Here is a 20,279-nt window from a genome sequence, read left to right as displayed (position 1 = left end):
TTTATCCAGCGCAGCTTTGGAAGGTTTCAGGAGCCAAAGGGTCAGAAAAATTCTTTAAATCAGAGGACGATGTGTCATCTTTGTACCTTTGAAGGAAAGTGTCACGCATGTTTAGTATTCAGACTCTTTATTTCCGTATTGCAGGATGTTAAAGAGCTAAAGGTGATGGTGGAAACTCAACGGCTGAATCCAATACTGCTTAAATATGACACCAGATTCAACTAAAATAAAATATAACAACAGTGAAATAAGGCTTATGCAAATTTTATATTTTCCTTGGCATATTTTTAGCATCCTGGCTTGCCAAGGATGACACGCCATCGACAGCATCTTCTACAGTAATTCTTTCAGATACCGTTATAAAACCACTGACCACCAGCAACTAATTTGGTGATCAATTAGATTACTGATTTCTGTGATTAATGAGGACAAAATGGCAAATCTTTGCTGCTTCTTGTTTTCATCATAAATGATAGTAAAGTATTTTTTGGTCGGATAAAACGAGCAATTAAAGGACACCACAGGGGGTTTTGGGAAGCAGTGATTGGTGTTTCTCTCTTCTTTTTCTTTTACCTTCACAGACAAAGTGATTTAAGTACATCGGCAGATTGATTTATAATTGAATTAATTGCTATTTGCAGCTCTACTGCTGACAGTGCTAAATTTCTTAAACATTTGCCTGCAGATTTCTAACAGCAGGACTTGAAGCTCTGCAGTGTGACATTCTGCTTTTTACTATCAGGTGACATTTTTGTGAATGACACTAGTGAACAAAAAAGTGAAACAGGTTGACTTATTTATATATTTGGGGACACTGATTGAGATTATTAAAGCTACACTATGCAGGATTTTCCTGGCAAACAATGTATAGACTCATACAGAAGGATTTTCCTTGATTTTCTTCTTATTTTCTGTTTTTGATGTTTATGCATGTGTACTCCCACAGTGCTCAGGAGAGGTTAAAAAGGTAGCAACCAGGTGCCAGACTGTAAGCAGCAGGTATCTAAAAGATGCGACACTGAAAAATGCAAATATAGCAAGAGGGAATGCTAAACAAGAGTGAATCTGAGGTTGGCTTTTGCTTCCACTTTCACTGGCGAGTGTGTTTATGAACAGTAAATGACAATCCTGCATAATATGCCTTTAATAAAATGTAAAGTAAAATCATTTCTGGATGTTTAGGTACCATTTTGACAATTCATTTCATCCATCATCAGTTTCATTTTAGTGTGACAACTCAACTGATGACCACTAATTTCAAGCCTTGAAATAAAGTTCATAACAATGTCTAACTGCCCTATGCTCTCTGTGAATTATCATAATATGTAGGGCTGCCCCCTGATAGTCAACCAAACATTAGCCAAACCAGAAAGGTTATTAGTCGGCAAGATTTCATTGGTTGCTTAGTTGCAGAAAAACAAAAAATATGAAACTCTATTAGGAGCTGCACCTTGTCAAAACAAATCAAAACCTACATGACTGAACCATGTGGGAATTTAATTTGAAAGGACAGACACAGGAAGTGGCCTCGCTCAGCAGTCAGACAGGAGTCAGGTTAATTTCCAGGGCTGGTACCTGCAGTTATTCCACAGGCTAGCTAACAACATGTCAGGCAGGAAATCCAAAGTGTGGGATCATTTTGAGAAGGTGAAGGACGAACCCAAGGTGATATGTAAACTCATCTTCATTGGTCGACTACAAACATGACGTATCATCTGAAACATGGAAGTAGCTACATGCCCATTAGCCACTTAGCACAATCATTACTGCTTTGCCCACAGCGTCATTAACAGGCGGCTCGCTCAGTGTGTGACGTGCACTTGTAGATAAAATATAGGCCTATATTAATGAAGGTTCATTAGTACGGTTTTGTATTTCTCTGTAATGTAGCACAGTGTTAACAATGTTACTGATACTATTCTTTCTCACACCTTCAACTCAAACCATTGTGTTGCCCCGCCCAAAATATATACTTTAATAATTACATTAATATCATGAACATGCGGGCGACTAGTCAACTAATGGCCCTTAATGGCGACTATCGGTCGACTAGGAAAATTCTTAGTCGGGGGGGCAGCCACAGACATATTCATTATCTTGAACCTTTCCTGTGTCCTGTTTCTACTAAGCCTGTAGTTGTGCACTTTGACCAACAGAGGTGTGCGTCACTCACAGGAGTGTAGCTTAAACAGCAGCTTGACGGTGTAGTCATACAGGTGGCTGCTGTCCAGGATGACTTGGATAAGGGGGGCCAGGCGACACTGGCCCGCCGCCGTCACCGACACCGAACGTGACATGTCTAGAGAGCTAAACACTGGGGAGAGGAGAGAGAGAAAAACACATACCGATCAATAAATGAATTCACAGGATCAATTTGCAGCCACACAGAGTATCATTACAAACACACCACACATGCACACGTCAGTGAATGTTAATGTAAACACAGAGACAGTCGTGCGTGGGGCTCGTAAATCGTGAATTTTTCATGAACCAATCAAGTGATGGTGCTGTGCTCTAGGCCACTAAAATTAACTAAATAAAACACTTCAAAGCAACACACGGCTCGCTCTTGCTTATTGAAAAAAAAAGGGCAGGAAAGAGGTTTAAATTGAAGCAGCAACCTGAACACTAACATGATTGTCTGACTCCCTCTCTGCCTCCATCATTACGCCCCTCTTTCATTTCCCTGCCGCCCTGCTCACACCACCCCCAAAGCCTGGAGAGCCTCTGTGCACTGCAGAGGTGTGGTTTCCTGCACAGCTAGAAAACACACACACACACACACACACACACACACACACACACACACACACACACACACACACACACACACGGACACCTCAGGCCTGGCCTCTTTACCCCTTGATGACGTGATGTTTTTAAAATACACCAGCCCAGAGGAGGAAGCTGACGAGGGTTCTGAGACTTGGGTGTGAGGTGACACAGTCTCTACTGTGTGTTGGCGTATGTTTCGTGCATCACAGCGTCAAACTCTCGAGTCATGAGAGGAAAAGTTTGTGCTGAATGCTATTTCTCCAGAGAGAGGGGAGGAAGTGGAGATGATAATATCATCATTAAGGTACGCAGGATGAAGGGCATCATACGTAGAAACCAGAATGCTATTTCCGGCCGGTCGTTTATGAATGGGGTCGGCAGCTTTTCCAGCATCTCCTCTGAGCTGCTGGTCACATCCCAGACGTCTATTTTTAGCCCTGTCTATACTTTAACAGACATTAACCCGGGATGACTCACCCAGACAACAGTAGGGCTGCAGTCCAGTATGTAACCACTAATAGCCGTCACAGCGTCTATTTCTGTGCACCATTATGTACAGTACAGCTATCAGTCAGACTGCGTCTTCCTGTGTCATCGCTGTGTGTGTGTGTTTGTATGTATTACTTCATGCTCTGGCTCAGATAAGCACAGCTGGTAGTGCAGAGGCAGACCAGAATAACTTACCACCCAGGAAGAGGTTGAGCTCGCACTCCAGGTAGTCAAACATCTCTACTGTCAACTGGAAGCTGAAACAGAAGGAGAGATGACCGTTTAAACATGACTTCAGCAAACACACAAACACAACATAGTGTCATGGGGGTAAATCTGGATCAAGGAGTGTAAAAGAGAGCTTTCACATTCTTGTATCTCACACGCAAACGCCACTGATGCTTCAGATAAAATGATCCTGCTCGGTAAAGAGCACCAAAAAATTCTTCAGTTCTTGCAGGTGAACGTTTTCCTGTTTTTCTCAAATTCCTTTTAAATACCGGATCATTTCCTTCCTGCGTGCTGATCGGCTGAGTCACGGTCAGAGCTGGAGTAAAATTCCAAAATGATTCACAACTGTAACTGTATCGCACAGTGGGTCCAAACCTGGATATAAATCTACTAAAATTATTCATTTTTCCGACTTTCCTGTGATTTTTCTTTTCCTCTGTCAAACATTAGATACTTTCACCTCAACAGGCCTCTGAAATCTAAACAATTTAACAATCTGAGAAGCTCTCATCTCATCAACCATGACCTCTGATGTGCGGACGCTGGTGGCATCAGCTTGTTTTAAAGGGTGACAAGCCAAAAAAAGGTAATCTGTATATAAATTACTTGATACCATCATAACCAGCTGCGCTTTCCTGCTCTGTCTCCTCTTTGACAGCGAGGTGACACACACGCACCGCTGCAGTGCTCATGTAGCCCCACCTCCATCTCAATCACTCACAATGCTGTCTTCTCATCACTCGTCATACTTGTCCAGTGAATATGATCATTTGCAGGCTTTGTTACAGCCTGTAAAAATAGTTATACCCTCCGATTTCTGCTAATTTGTTATTGAAAAATAAATAATATTAGATAAGAAAAAAAAGGAACTAAGATTGCTTGGTGGTGTTTTGCTTTTACTTTCTCTTTATTGCCTTTAAATGTGCGACAACATTAGGAGATTTTGAACATGTGCACTACTTTGACAACATTTAATTTGAATTAACTGATTCATTTTCATTACAGCTGTTCTCTGCTATAGACGAGAAGAAAAGTAGTTGTCCTCATGTTTAATGTTTGTTTGTTTAATACAAACTTAAAATTAATGCCCTCAATGTCATGTCAGATTTTCTCACTGGTATATCGAAAATGATACTGAATATTGATATTTGTCAAGGTGTTGTATCAAAGTTTTGATTTCCAGTATCGGGACAACACTATTGCTCACCGTGTGTTACCCTGAAGTCGTAAAGAAAACTATATTTTTCTCACATTGCCTTTACGATGAAGAAAAAATCCAAAAACTCAGTACTTCCCAAACCCATATTTTTGCTAAAACCGATTTGTTTAAACACTTTTGCAGACGAGTATCACGCCTCGACACTCATTACATTTCATTTCTGCTTGTTGATTCCACTGCAGCTGCTGAGGCACGAAATCATCAGTAAGTGTTCACTAAGCTTCGTTTCAGTTTAATTTTATTTATAAAGCCCAATATCACAATTCACAATTTGCATCAGAGGGCTTTACAGCATACAACATCCCTCTGTTCTTGGACACTCGCAGCGGATAAGGAAAAACCCCTGTTATGGGGGCATTTTGGGTAAATTAAATTAAATGGTACGGTGTTAGTTAGTTGTTGTACATGAAAAGTGTCCTGAGATAACTTTGGTTATGATTTGGTGCTGTATAATAAAATTGGTTTTGCTTACAGACGTGTCAGGTTTTAACAAAAACGCATGTGTTTAGGAAGCACTGAGCATATGACTGGATAAATGAGACTTGGATTATACTGAACAAGTTGGCTGCACAAGCGCGACCCCTCCTCATGACTTGATCAAGAATATTTTCCCTTTTTGGATTCCTTGTTCACAGCGGAGGCAAGAAGAACAGTCTTCTTCACAAATTCAAGGTAACACAGGGTGAGTAAGTGATATACAAGTGATCATGCTGTGGGCGAAGTATTCCTTCAAAGAAGGTTATTGTAGTGGTGCCAGAACTAAACAGCTTGGAGGGAGACTGATAAATGCAGTACCACTGATGAAAACAATGAAATGAAACCTTTAATCTCTTTCGTCTTCTCCTTTTATGATGGTGTGAAGGAGAGGCTTTGATGAAAGAACTGAATATAATTATTACTATCAAATGAATTAAAATTAAAAACTTTGTTTACCATGTGAATTTTTAAACTTTCTACAAATTTGTGCAGAACAACACCTCTAAAATGATTACAATGAATAAGGTCTTGTGGCTCTGTTGCATTATGATTAATGTATTCATCCAATTACATTTCATTTCACACTTTGGTCAGCACAGTTTGAGACTTAACACTGAAACTCATTAATATCTGGATCCTGCGGTCTGGCAGGCTATAACCACAAAAAAACAAAAGGAGAGGCGAAGCAGCAGCAGCAGCAGCAGCAGCAGCACGCCACACTCACAAGTTGTTAACGTCGTTCTCTCCCGCCTCATCAAGCTGTCTGTTTGACATCTGCAGGTTGCCAGGGAAACGAGGGTTCTGAAAGAGAAGACAACAGGAGGAGGTTCAGTCGTCCTGACGTCCATCTGAGACGAACACATGACTGTTTACAGGCAGAATCTGATGTCTGTAATCATAACCATGCAGGAATGTAACAGTACATTCAGTCTGTCTGCTGTTGAGTGCTGAGCAGGAAGTGCTTGCACGTTGGGTTTTAGATGAGAGCAACGAGAATGAACCCAAACATCAGACTGTGAGAATGACATTGAGCCCTATTTAAAGATTTATAGCACATGGTCTAAAGTGCATGGCACAAGTGTATTTATGGCGTGACCAACCGCCTTTGATATGGCGCATAATGTGGGCACAAAGTAAGGCGCAAGGGGCAAAGGGGTTTAATTAATCTCTTAGTTAATCATAGGTGTGTTGTGGGTGCAACATGAGTTCAGCTCATCAGTGTCATCTCCAATTCCCTTTAAAAGCCAGGTGCCTCAACACCTGGCAGACTGCTGTTTACATGGCAGATTCTACAAACTGGAGAAGCGAGTGGTTTCCTGCTGAGCGTAACGCAGAAAGAGCAGTAATGTCACTGCAGCAAATATGGTGAGACATTTAAGCAGAACTAAAAACTGTAATTATAAACCTGACAGAGGAAACAGAGAGTGAAATAAACAACAAATCGATTTTTAGATGCATCGAGATTCTGTCTTGAACGATGTGAGCATCGATGTGGAAAACCCTAAACTTTAATTTTATTTTTATATTTATTTTTCAAATTACCATAACTCCTCGACCATTCGCTAGTGACGTAATTCCAACGGATTCTGAAAGCTGAGAAGTGGAGCTTTCCAGTGATACATTACATTATGGTAGTGACGTTTGGGTGGTGTTTTCTTTGTAAATAATATTTAGTGTTGTAAATAATAGTGCTTGTGGTTTTTTGAGAACTTTTGAGTTTTTTTATGCCGTGTTTTTGAGTGTTTTTTGCCATGTTTTCGTCGTGTTTTCACCATAGTCAGTAGTTTTGCCATTGTTCGTCTTTTTTGCAATAGTTCGTGTTTTTATAGTTCATAGATAGTTATAGTTTTGTAAATACTGGAGGAGGTCGACGAGGGACAGGAGAGTCCCGTTGAGATTTGTGGATGAGGAGGATGGACCGGAGGAGACTGGTAGAGTGTAGTCATCTCAACCACAGTAAGTAATACAGTTTGTATGGACTGGATATGTATTCCCAGCTTTATTACAATAATGTTTTTCAATATCTAGTGTAAATTTTCTTATTGGCTCGTTTTAGAATCGAGAATCGTTTTAGAATCGAAATCGTTGCCCTCGGAATTGCAACTGGATCGAATCGTGAGGTGCCTAGAGATTCCCACCCCTAGCCTGACTACACCTCGTTTTAAAGGACCTGACACACCAAGCGGAAAGTCAGCCGATGTTCCATTTTGGGCCGTTGGTGAGCATCAGTAACCCTAATCGGTGCGGTGTGTACCTCGTTGGCGCCCATCAGCTGTTTTTTGGGGCCAATTCAGCATGTTGAATCGGCAACCGTGACAGCTGAGCCCATCAGTGATTGAAATCACTCTGGTTGGCAGCTCAGTTCAGTGCACAAGAAGAGAAATGGAAGTGAGGAAAGTAAACAAAGTACTAAAGTCGACAGTGAGCGAGATTAAAACAAACTTGTTACATAAGGTAAAATTGTTTTTCTTTATCCCTTGTGTTCTCTAGCAGAAATGTTTTATGGTGGTTTGTGTTATTGCTCACTGCCTCACTGTAAATACGCTTTGTTCTTTCAACACTGGATTGTGTTGTTAATGTGCTAACTGGCTAACTAGCCTCAAGATGGTCTTCCAGTTTCCCTTTCTGAATGACGATTACAGACTACCACTGTCTGCTGGTGTGGAGAGTTATTTCACCTCACGCATTTCAGAATATATGTGCTGATCTGTTGCTGGCTGTAGCCTTTGTGGTGCGTTTATGTGCAACTTGATGGCCGAGACAAACCGACATCAGGTGATGCAGCAGGGGGCCTTCCTCGTCGCTTGTTCTCTGAAGTTGGTTTGGTGTGTCTGGGCCTTAAGAACTTCATGCTAATGGGTGCACGGATTGGCACATATGTGTTTGCTACTTACACAACATGGGCGCTGAAAATGACAGTTGTGTTACACAGTGTGCTGCTTTGCGCCAGGTATAAGATAGGGTTGACAAACCAAGTCTGTTAGATTGCCTCTGCTCAAAGAAAACATTTCTGAAATTATTTCACCTGAAGATGGAATACCTTGGGTTTTTTTCCCGTAGCTGTCTGAACCACTTTATATTTAGCAGGACTTCCTGGTTCCTTAGTTTATTTTACTTTATTTCAATCATTTTACAACTTATATAACCCAACTACACACAAGAAAAACAAATAAATGAATAAATAAATAATAGACAACAATCATAAGCTATTCATTTTGAAGCAGTGACAAACCAAAGCAAGTTTGCTGACTGAAAAGCTGCAGGCCTACCCTTTCTGCATTAACTATTTCTGTTCTTTTGGGGGGTTTTTTATAGTAAAATTGTGGGCCAGAAAATCAGAACAATTAGCTTAAGAAGTCGCCATAAAGCTCTGTAAAGCTGAGGGGAGCTGCAGAGTTCCTCGACAAACAAGTAATCATGAGATTCATCATTAAAATAAATGTACATTTATATTGATTAGAGCAGCTGTAAGTAAAGGACCTGAACACTTCCACCTACGCCACTGCTGGCTTTTTTTTTTAAGTTTTTGAATCCCTCAGGTAAATGTATTGTTTGGACTTTGAACTGTGTCCGTCAGTGCACTCTTTGATTCTGTCTCACTAGTGGAAGCCAATCAAAACAAAACCCTGGCTCCGAATCAAATAGAATGTTACGTTACATTTCCATAAAACTGCATAAAAGTTTAATAGCAGTCAGGTGTGAGGACAACAAAAGACAAAGATTAAAAGACACAGCTGCTGTCGTTCAGTTTAGAAAATAATGCTAGGATAAGTTACGGCACTGTATTTCAATTGAAATATACATGTGTGCAGGCAGATGCTGTTTTTAGTTCTGCATCTCTTTGCTCAGTTAAAAATTAATATGAGACTGAGTTTACAGGAGCTGACTGTTGACTAATTGACCTTTATCTAGCTTGGCTGTTTTTTTACACATTTATTCAACATACATGGTGATTTATGAGTAAAATATTAAGCAAATACAGGTCACAGAGAGGTGACACAAAAGTCAATCATTGGTTTTATCTGGCAAAGTGTCACGTTAGCCCGTTGATTCTCATGTTACGTCCTGGCACACTGCCCTCTACGACCGTCCTCACCCTTGGGTAGGAATTAGCCTTCAGCAGGGCAACAGCTAACCACATCTTCCTGTGATAGCATCGACACCGTGCTGCTCTGCTGTCTCATAAAAAAGCTACATTACAGATTCGAGAGAGGCCATTAGTGTAAAAGCCAGAATTTTCTATGAAGCCAGCCCCCCCCCCCCCCCCCCCAGACNAATTTTCTATGAAGCCAGCCCCCCCCCACCCCCCCACAGACACATGCTGGCACTAAAAAGAGAGCCTGAGACAAAGATAATGAGTGACGAGGGAGACTGGTGCTGGATTTTATAGGCCAGGCCGACTCACTTTGATGTGGAACTCCATTTTGGTGATGAGCAGTTTGAGGTAGATGCTGCACAGCTTCCCATAGCCTTCACTCAGGTGACCCTGGGGGAGACAGAGAGAGAGAGAGGGGGAGGAAGAGGGACGTTAAGAGGAAGAGGAGAGACACGATCAAAGGTAGAGAGTAATCTTTTCTCCTCCTGGAGGACGTGCAGGTTTTTTGCCGGTTAAAGAAAACCGAGGAGGCAAATCATTTGGTGTTCTTGAGGAAATTTGTTGTGGCACTTTGGCTGAAGGCAGCACACAAAAAACATGAAAAGACTGAGCACAGAGCGGCCATTTTCAAGCTGCGGGGCTGAATTATACCACGGCAGAATCTTTCAGTTCACTTCACTCTGTGTGAAAACGTCTCAGATTGTGGACAAAGTTGAATAAGTGCAGCCATTTGGCCAATTTGATTCTCACTTCCTTTTTCCTTGTCCCTGAGAATGCGGGTGGTGATGACACAACAGGAAAGAGAGGGCACCACCCTGGTCACAGGGACCAAACTTCCTGTATCCTCCTCGCCTAGTGACATCAGCAAAAACTGAGTAATAAAAACAACATCCAGGACTACAGAGCAGAGCAGGCTCTCTACCCAAATGTTGCCCAAGACATAACTGAGGAGTGACTGTTCAGATTCTGTGGCTTAATGGAGTGCAGTCTGTACAAGTTTACACAATAAACCTGGTGAATTACATCAGAGGTGTCTGCATCGATACCCTGAAGAGACCTGCGCTCACTTAGATCGATGCAAATGTTGTCACCAATGAGATTTTTCATCCAAACATAAACCACGTTCAATTTTTAGCTCCAGCTCCTCAAAAACAGGTGAGAGCAGGATTCCCCACAGAGACACCAGCAGACTGGCTGATGTAATACGACTGTCTGTGAGCCACAACATGGAGCTGGCAGGGAGTGTGTTGTGAGCTCTTGACAGTCACACTTGGCATGTTTTTACATGGCCTCGTCCATCACAGGCCACAATGTCTGTCACTACGACAGCAGCCGGCTGACTAGAAACAAATCTTGTAATCTGATGGCCGTAACAAAGACAGTTGGTGTGTGCGCTCTAATGATGCCAACAAACAAAAGACAAGCTTCTTTAACCAGTTAAACCCTCAACGTATTGGCTTGATTTCTTTCAATAACATGGGAAGCAGGCAATGAGCAACGGAAGAAATGACCCAAAAAAATAAGCAAGAAATTAGTAAATAAATAAATAACTGAAATAATTAGTAAAAAAAGAAAATTTAGAACAAAAAATTATTAAAAAAAAGAAAAAAAAAGAAAAAAAAGGAAAAGAAATTAAAAACAAAAAGTTAGTAAAAAAGAAAACAAAAAGTAAAACAAATAGTAAAAAAGAAAGTTAAAAACAAAAAAATTGTAAAAACAAAAAACAAGCAAATTAAAAACAAAAAATGCAATAAATAAATACATAAATAAATAAAAGAACCCACCCCCCCAAAAAATGAAAAAATAAATAAATAAATAAAAACAAGAAAATTATTTTAAAAAAAAGAAAAAAAGAAAGGAAAGCTAAGTACAAACAAACAAACAACGAAATGACCTGGAAAAAAACTTAAAAATTATACTTATTCTGTAACATAATTTTAAATAGATTTTTTTTAAATCTATTAATTATTTTTTCTTTTTTTTCTTTACAATTTGTGGAACATTTCTTACCAAGTTGCTCAATGCATTTTACCCCATGTTTTTGAAAGAAACTGCCCTCATTAGCTCAGCGTTCAAAGGTTCAAATACTTCCAAAAGGCGTCTGAAAGCAGCACATGAGAAGCTTTGTTGCTCCAGGTTTCAAAGGGTTAATCACAATTTTCCTTATTATTGAGGGTAAATCAACAAATGTTGCTGCTGCATGTTGCACTTTTGGACGCACTTCAACTATGATGTCAGAAAAGGTGTTTTCCCGCTGCTGTCAGAAACCCCGCCGGGACAGGTTTAATAAGATTTGTCATTCATGACGACATTTTAACCGCTGCCAATTTAGGGACTCCCTAAGATCTTGGTATTTCATCTGGATGGGTGTGGTTTTGCAGGACGCAGCAATGCATGCTCCAGCGAGTTCAGTGACCATCTCAGCCTTCTCACCCTCCACTCTGAGTGCAAGTTTATACTTTATAAAATAACCTGGTGCACATTTGTAAGAAAGCAGAAGCAGAATGATTTTGGTTTGATGAAAATGAGAAGCTGGACTGAGTGACCAAGTATAGGCCAGTTTTAATTGTAGAGCTTGGAAAACTAGACTGAATAATACACTTATACAATATGAGATTTGTTTGATGCAGGTCAAGTATGGAAGGCATACTTGTTGTTGGACATCATTTATGCTGTCTAAAAGTCAACATGAGCTTGTTCATACATGATATTAACATGCATTTCTGTGATCTGAACAGATTTTGTTACTGCCTACATCACTTACACTTCACTTCACTACAAAGTCAAGCCATGCGGTTTGAATGATCGGATCAGTGGTCTTTTACACTTGTATTTAGTGCTGACACTTGTAATTGGGTCACCCCAAGATACATGTTAATACCAGGTGTAAAAAGGCTCCTATATTTTAGCACTATTTAGATGAACATATATTCAAGTATGACTTTAAGATGGTCGAGACTTTAACAGCAGTCAGGTAAAAGTCATTCAAAAATCTTCAGGGAAGGCACTGATGCAGCTGTGCCAGCTGTACAAGGAGCATCTGCATATCGTAAATTGATGATTTGAAGAAAAACTAGAGCAACTGGAGACCTCCGCCAAGCAGCTCGGATTTCCCGCCATTTTTATTTTATCCACTTTGCTTCAACCGATCATCACCAAAATTTTATCATCTGTTCCTTGTCCCATTATCAGCCTTTCCTGAAAATTTCATCAAAATCCGTTCAGAACTCTTCGAGTTATTTTGCAGACAAACAGACAAATGCCGGCAAAAACATAACCTCCTTGGCGGAGGTTAAAATCCCCTCTGTTTGAGGTTAGGTGAGAGGTCTCCTGGAGGTTTAATCTTGAGGTTAAGCCAAAGATTAGGCTCATAACCAACTTTTTAAGTTTCAGTTTTGCTATCTTATATACACAATGTGAGCTGATAAGAACGCACATCAGGCACATAACACTGTGTGAAGCAGGACATGAAGCACTGTCCTCGAAATACCAAGATTTTAGGGAGTCTCGCCAAATTGCAGGAGCTGTTTCAGTAATAAATGATGATATGCTGCAGGAAAATCATGAGATCTTCATCACTGGTGGCCTTAGCATTATTATTAATATGAATGGAATAACTATTTTATGAATAACTTATGCAACACAAACTCAGTCACTTATTCATCCATGCCTTATCTGTTACTATTCAAAATACACCAGTGGATAAAAACAACTATGGCATAAGGTCGTCCTTGTGTTAAAACAATAATCTCCTTGTCCTTACCCACATCCTGCTCATATCAGTTAAATCAGCCTTGTTCCTCATGGAGTCCTTTATCACCTAAAGGGACGGCACAAAGAGAAATATAGAGTTAATAAGGAGGACTCCTCAGGTATAATTAACTAAACGTAGATGAGGTGTGACATAAGATAAAGGATGAATCATTGGCAAAAATCATCTGTGAAAGACGGGCTTTCAACACAAGAGACAAACAGATAAGACAAGATAAGAAGGTTAAGGTGTGACGATATTGTCATCTATACGTACATTCGGATGGCCGTCCCTCAGCAGCTTGTGGAAGACGTGGCAGAACTTCCAGCAGAGCACCGCGTTGCTGGAGAGAGGGAGCCGGTTGACCGCCGCCCAGAAAGTGTGGGCGCCTTTCTCATGATGGGTCCCCAAGATGCAGGGTGACAGGCTGGTCAAGGATCACTGGGTTATCATAGGGCGTGACATTTCTCTGTGCGACATTGGTCTGGCTCGTGATTAATGTTACATTCTGTCATCTTGTCTTTTTTTAAAAAGTCTTCTCACAACACTGAGAGCCCAGACAACATCTTTGGTAATCAAAAATGAGCTGATGACGTGCAAGAGTCTGTACTCGTAACTAAAACAAATATGATTAACGAGATTGTTTGCACTGCTAAAAGCCAAATTGCATGCTTCTTTAATATTCACAATAAACACAAAGCATTTCCCAAATCTCTTTCTGAAAAGTTAAAAACCAAAAATAATGAGCCCTAGATATTTTGTATTTAGTTCCTCGTCTCCCCGGGACTCTGCCGACTCCAAACAGCGCTCCTCTCTGTCAGTGCAGCTTTGTGTTTTGTCTCACAGATGACTAAATTAGCTCTGCAGCACGACCACATGTAGATGACGAGGTTACACTAAGTTTGTTGTTTTGATCTTGCACTAACGTAACCCTGCAGCCACGGAGGAACAGCTCCACACACAAACAGGGAAATCAGGATAAACACACTTCTTCTCCACACACACACATACACAGTCACACACACAGAGACAATATGAGGATATTCCTGGCATGCTTCTCTTTGACAGCGACCTCCTGTGTGTTGATGGCCTTATTGATGCTGACAGCCTGTGAAGAGGAGGGAAGGAAGGGCAGAGGAGAACAGAGGAGAGAAACGGAGAACACAAATCAGCTTTTTTCAGCTTGCAGGAAAAAAATACATTCGCAAAGTGTTTCATTTTAAAACTTGACACCCTTCCACCTTTCGGAAAGTTGCTTTTTCCTTCGCTAACCACCTGGGGAACTGGAAGCTGCAACGTTTTATAGTAAAGGGTGACTGACCCATTTTCTGCGGCGTTAGTATTCAAGGCGGCAGCAGAGAGGCCTGAGTGCTTTTGAGGGGTTCTGCAGAATCAAACATCTGTCTCATCAAGTGATACCTATGCCATCACATCTCTCTCTACGTGTCCCACCTGCAGAACAGTCACTAACTTAAATCAGGGAGAAGTGACAGAGCACGATAAAGGGAAACTTAGCATTGGTATTTTTCAATCTTTATGTCTAAAACCTCTTTTACAGACTGCCTGTTCAACGTGGAAAAGTCTCTCCGTTATTCTGCTGTCTGTTCTATATAAGAGGTACAATCGAGGAAAGGGAGACAGAGTTGTCTCGCCTTTAAGTCGGCAGCAGATGTATCAACATTGCCAAATCAACATCTGTGTAAAGGGACAACCATCAGGACAGGACCATGGATGAGACGGGTGTGACTTTTTTGAAGACATGTTATGTGTGCGACCAATCGCTGGGAGATTTAAAAAGTAGTAGGTAGCAGTTAGCAGCTATCTCAAACATGAAAAACAACGGTCGAAAATGTTCGCAAGCTGGAAAAACAATGAGGTAAGGGAGCTTTCTACCCTCCAAGCAGAGGTGGAAAAGTGCTACTGATACATATATGTCACCCTAGAGGCACAAACTCTTGTGGTCTGTGATCACACTGGGGCAGCATTATGCCCCTTTTCTTCCGTGAAAAATGAAGGGCGGCAGAATGAAGGGACTTTGTAGCGGCCCTATCCCATGATCTCTGTGTAAAAAGGGCTAACCATCAATCCATCCATTTACTTTCGCTTATCTGGGGCAGGGCTGCGGGGCAGCAGGCCAAGCAAAGCACCCCAGACGCCCCTCTCACCAGCAAAGCTATCTAGCTCCTCCTAGGTAACCCCAAGGTGTTCCCAGGCCAGATGAGATATGCAAAAAGGGTAGAAAGGCCTAGTGGAGAACACTTTTTGAAATTGGTCCAGTATTGAAAGACACCACTGCAGTCGGCAACTGCGAAACATGCTGCAATGTAACTACTGGGGGCATTTGACATCGTCAATTTACGTCCACTAAAATGGAAAGGACCCTACACAGAAATGAGGTGTTGTTCTTAACCTTTCGCTTGATGCGGTTTAACAAAAGTCTCTCTCAAGAAGTCACGTTCTGAAATCTCACAGACCATGACATTGAAAACCTTTTAGATAACACTAAGCTACTCTTTCTGTCCTCCAACAAAGCAAACTCTCCCCAGCACTCCTCTCTCCAACTCTCATTAACCTTTCCACCATTGTTTTCCTGCAACAAGTCACCTCTCGTGAGATTTTAGAACAAGACTTCTCCTTGAGCGTGATTGGGTTGCGGACCATCACAAACAGATTGGATCAAGCGAAAGGTGAAGCAAAACGTTTTATTTCTCTGAAGGGTAATTTCCATAATACTTCCAGTAATAATCTGAGCCTGTCAGTGGCAAAAACAAGCACCTTTAGTGGATGTACATTGACGTTGCCAAATGCTTCGAGTGGTTACATTGCAGCCTGTTTCGCAGCAGCCGGCTACAGCTTCTTGCTCAATACTAGTCCCGTTTCAAAACATGCTGTCTCCATTAGTCAATGAGACACAAAAACATGAGGAAAAAGAATAAGGAAATGTATATGTAAGAGGGCAGGGGGTCAAAATAGTGTTTTTGGTTTCTCTTCTTATACTCCCACAAAGAGCACAACCTGTATCTGGCTGAATCGTACGCTTTGGGATCATAAAATAGGAGAGAAGAGAAACAATCATGTACAGTGTCTCTATAGAGAGCGTGTGGACACAAAGCAATCACTGAAACAAACCTTTTCCAAGCCAGAAGCCTGTTTTCACATTTGCAAGGAACGAGTTAGGACTGTAAGCAGGCAGACTAAATGAGACAGCACCAACAGTTACTCACGTGTGGATGATCAGTGGAGTATCTGTCTGTGCTGTGAAATCTACAGAGGAATGTGGGCCAGGCTAAAAATGAACCCCCTCCAACTTCAGCTCAAATTAAAGTATCATCTCACTCCTCTTACAGAAACACTCAAGAGTTTTGAGTTATATATGCATCCTGTAGACACAGTGAAGGATCCATACAGATATATACACAGTTAGAAAGCAAGCATGACTATTACAAAGTAGTTATGGCAGTGTTTTGTATCAACAGGCTAAAATACAGAGCAGCAGTAGTTCTGATGGCAGTGTTGGCTGCTGCAGAGTCAGTGTTGACAGTGATTTCTCTCAGTAAGCTTTAGTGACAGCTGCTGATGACAAATCACAGATGTTTTATTCATTTGATGGAAGACAGGAAAACTGTCTGGCATTACATATCATAAAAAATACAAGACTCAAAGAGCCATGCTAGCACAAGCAGCAACTTCTGGGGCTGAAAAAAGAAGTCAACGTGGAAGTAAAAAATACTGCAGTTCATCAAATGGCCACTTGAGGCTGGCTCTAAAAATGAGCCAATCCTTATAGACCCCCACAATGAACTGCCAGACTGCTGAAATACTGAACTCGGGTTTCAAAACAGGAGTCCACAAACCAATGGGTAACGCCTCGGTAGCTACGTCTATTATTTTATACAGTCCAGGGTTTACCACTCATTCATTTATTTATGGCGGGCTGCCATGATTAAAACATCTGCCGCTACATTTTTATTTTCTGTTTTTGGAGCTGGACCATTCTTTAGGAGTGTTGGAATATATATATGCACACAATTTAGTATTTGCTCCACAGACGGAGCAGCACAACACCAGTTGCAGTGACAATGAAACTTTAACCTTCAGTACGCTGGGTCTAAAGTTTGCTTTGACTCACAAACAGCTGCTCTAATCATCTATCAATCTGATCTGATCAACTCTGATCGGATCAGTTATCCACTTTGCAACTGAAAAATTGTGGGGAAAAAAGAGGCGTTTCGCATGTGCTGCATTCACGGTCCCGCGAAAAAACTCTGAATTTAGAAAGGCGACACAGACTGATACAAGGACACACAGACGAGATAAAAAAGCACGGAAAGCAGGTATAATATTTACCATGGTTAACCATCTAGTTGCTTCTGTAGTACTAAAAACAAAGTATAGCTGAGGCTGATGGGAATATCAATAGTTTTACGAATAAGCAGCCTTAAGCAGAGAGGAGCGGGCTGCATTGGTCTGGTAAGTCGAGCTGCAACAATTAAGGTGAATCTATTAGTTGTCAACTATTAAATTAATCGTCAGCTAATCTAATAACTAAGTAATCGTTTTTGGCTAAAAAATTTTTCAAGTAAAAAGTCAAAATTCTCTGATAACAGCCTTTTAAATATGAATATTTTGTGGTTTCTTCTCTCCTCTGTGACAGTAAGCTGAATATCTTTGGGTTGTGGACAAAATAAGACATTTGAAGACGTCATTTTGGGCTTAAGGAAACATTGATCCACATTTTTTTTTACCATTTTGTGACATTTTATAGACAAAGCTAATCAATAAATCAACAATAAAAATGATCATTACTTGCAACCTTACTCTTAAGCTCACTTTATTCTACCCTCCAGACTTTTTTCTTTTCAAACTTGTAGTCTTCAGCCCCAGCTGACACTGACTCATATGACGTCACTTTCCTGCAGCTCTCTCTGGAGCCTTAAAAGGTTTTATAATATATTTGTTTTCACACATGTAGTAGTAATCCTCAAGGGGATTTATCTATCCAGTAGCTGTAAAGACATTCCACTAAAAACCACAACCATCAACCTCATGGAGGAAATGGAATGAAAGTCAGTGAACCACCAAAGTGAGTAGGATTCATTCTCTGGGGACCATGAATATTCACAAAAAAATTCATGGCAGTCAATCCAATGGTTGTTGCTATTTCAGTCTGGACCCACCGACAGACAGACTGTGCTGCTAGCATAGCTAAAAATCCTTCTTTTCTTTATGTCCCATCGAGGTTATGTTAAGCAGCCAAACAGGAAAGCTGTATGACAAAATAAATGTGAAAAATGTTCCTGCTATAAGTTCCAGGCCCACATTGTTTGAGTTTAAGCTTTAAGTTTCAGATGCTTTTCAAAACAAGGTGTTCTGGAGCGGCATCTGGCCGACATGAGAGGAAAAACCAAACCAAGAAAATCATACATCTCAACCCCTCAACTCAAAACCTACTCCCAAGAAAATGCTGAATTTAAATCAAGTAAATCCAAGCATACATTTTTTCACTATGGTTTTGCGTTGTAATCATGAGCCCTGAGTGTGGTGTCTGGGGTCAGCAGAGGACTTGAGGCCTGTTTCATAATCTCACTTCCCACAGATGTCCCGAGTCTGCTCCTCCTCTTCCAGTATGCGAGCTGTCAGGACTGGAAGTTCACCGTGATGAATCATTGGAGGAGAAGGAGTGAGCCAGGAGGGGTGGGGAGAGAAGGAGGCAGGAATGAAGGAGAGAAGAAGAGGAACTTTGGAGCACTGGTAGCTATCAATGTCCCCAGGCTGAGACAAACACAACACACTCTGCTAAAATCATTAGCTGCATATCTGCACCAGAACATCTGCACTCTTCTGTGTCTTTAAATCTGCTACCAGCCAGGTGTCACCGACTTTTCTGACTCTAAAATGTCCACAGAATATTTTATTTATAGCTATAATCCCTTCAAATACACAGATTGAAAGAAAACTAAACTGGGATTAGAGAAAAAAAACAATCTGGTTCAAATTCAGCTCCCTTGTTGTCTGAACAACAGCAAACAATAGACTGGGTCCTCCACACATCGCATCTGAATGACATATCGTCACCGGCTCAAGCAGGCAGGCAAACACGAGTTCTGTGTCCTAAGAAATCTAATTTACGAGTGAAATTTAGATGAAGTCACAGGAGTGGATCACTGAAGCAAAGCAAGGGCAGGAGGAGGAATGCGGAGCTGCTGTTTTGACATCATCCACCCGTATGCGCTGAGCTCGTAATCCTCCCAATGACGAGGAGACACCACAGTGTGTGTCGTAAACACGGCGACCAACCGTGCTCCCCTCCTGTCATTAAACATGCACGATGCTGATTAAACATGAGCACTGCAGCTACAAGTGCAACACCTGTCCTGTTGCATCAGCAGCACAACCTGAGCCAAGACTCTAGCTGTGTATGTGTGTGTGTGTGTCAGTACAGTAAAGGTCAAACACAGCAGGGCTTACACCATCCTGTCCAGGCTGTGCAGAGGAGAGCTGAAATAAGACTGCGGACTGCGGTCGAACCAACACTCTGTTTCCTCTGATCGCGACCACATGGGAAAGGTCACTGAGTTAAATTTGTGCATCTGTGTTTTTAAGATGTTACACTTCCTGTTTATGAGAACACTACACAGTTTGTCAACAGAAATCACAAACCCTCTTATCTCATCTCCATAGCTGAAGAAGACATGAAACAACACTGTTGCAGTATGAGCATTATGTACACAGACATGGAGGAGATGATCTAAAGTTACTGACAAAGCACAGGGAGCCCTTGTACAGTTTAATACTGAACGTAAAGGGCAAATGATATTATCAGTGACACCACACACGTCCTTTATGAAAACCTAAAGCTAACACTGTCAGGGCTGCATTCCATTTCGCCTGTATGTAAAACAAACAGAAGTCAGTTTGGTTTTATTCCAGGAGCTGTAAGACTTGTAAACAGCAGTGGTTTCAGAGACAGTGTTTATTTTATGAACACATTGACAAGTGCTCTTGAATTTTTTGTAGTTTTTGACATAATGCGTTGTTAGTGTTGGACATTGCTTATTATAGGGACACATCAAATTGTCAGCTGCACATCGGTATTGGCCGATACTCGCCTTTTTGACTGCCATCGGCCTACCAGCAAATAAGAAGACATTCATTGATGACAGTGGCTGATGTTTTTCTGATGTGTCACATACATTTTGCACAGGCTCAATAGCAGGGCTTGAGACTAACAGCGTCCCGTC

General features: G+C 41.2%; 1 protein-coding gene across 2 annotated transcripts in view; it reads right to left on the bottom strand.

Moving 5' to 3' along the window:
- The window catches only part of hip1 (huntingtin interacting protein 1), a 73,687-nt gene that overhangs the window by 24,563 nt on the left and 28,845 nt on the right, over positions 1-20,279 (bottom strand). For both annotated transcript variants that reach the window (XM_050062269.1, XM_050062278.1), the window contains exons 2-8: positions 14,083-14,146; positions 13,315-13,457; positions 13,051-13,107; positions 9,597-9,677; positions 5,916-5,992; positions 3,460-3,521; positions 2,174-2,314 (exon numbers count right to left, since the gene is read on the bottom strand). In XM_050062269.1, the coding sequence (XP_049918226.1) occupies positions 2,174-2,314; positions 3,460-3,521; positions 5,916-5,992; positions 9,597-9,677; positions 13,051-13,107; positions 13,315-13,457; positions 14,083-14,146 (625 nt within the window). The remainder of the gene's footprint in view (positions 1-2,173; positions 2,315-3,459; positions 3,522-5,915; positions 5,993-9,596; positions 9,678-13,050; positions 13,108-13,314; positions 13,458-14,082; positions 14,147-20,279) is intronic.

Source organism: Epinephelus moara, chromosome 2, assembly GCF_006386435.1.
Source record: "Epinephelus moara isolate mb chromosome 2, YSFRI_EMoa_1.0, whole genome shotgun sequence".
Classification (NCBI taxonomy): domain Eukaryota; kingdom Metazoa; phylum Chordata; class Actinopteri; order Perciformes; family Serranidae; genus Epinephelus; species Epinephelus moara.
The sequence above is the reverse complement of the archived record's forward strand: the minus strand, read 5'-3'. Positions and strand labels throughout refer to the sequence as shown.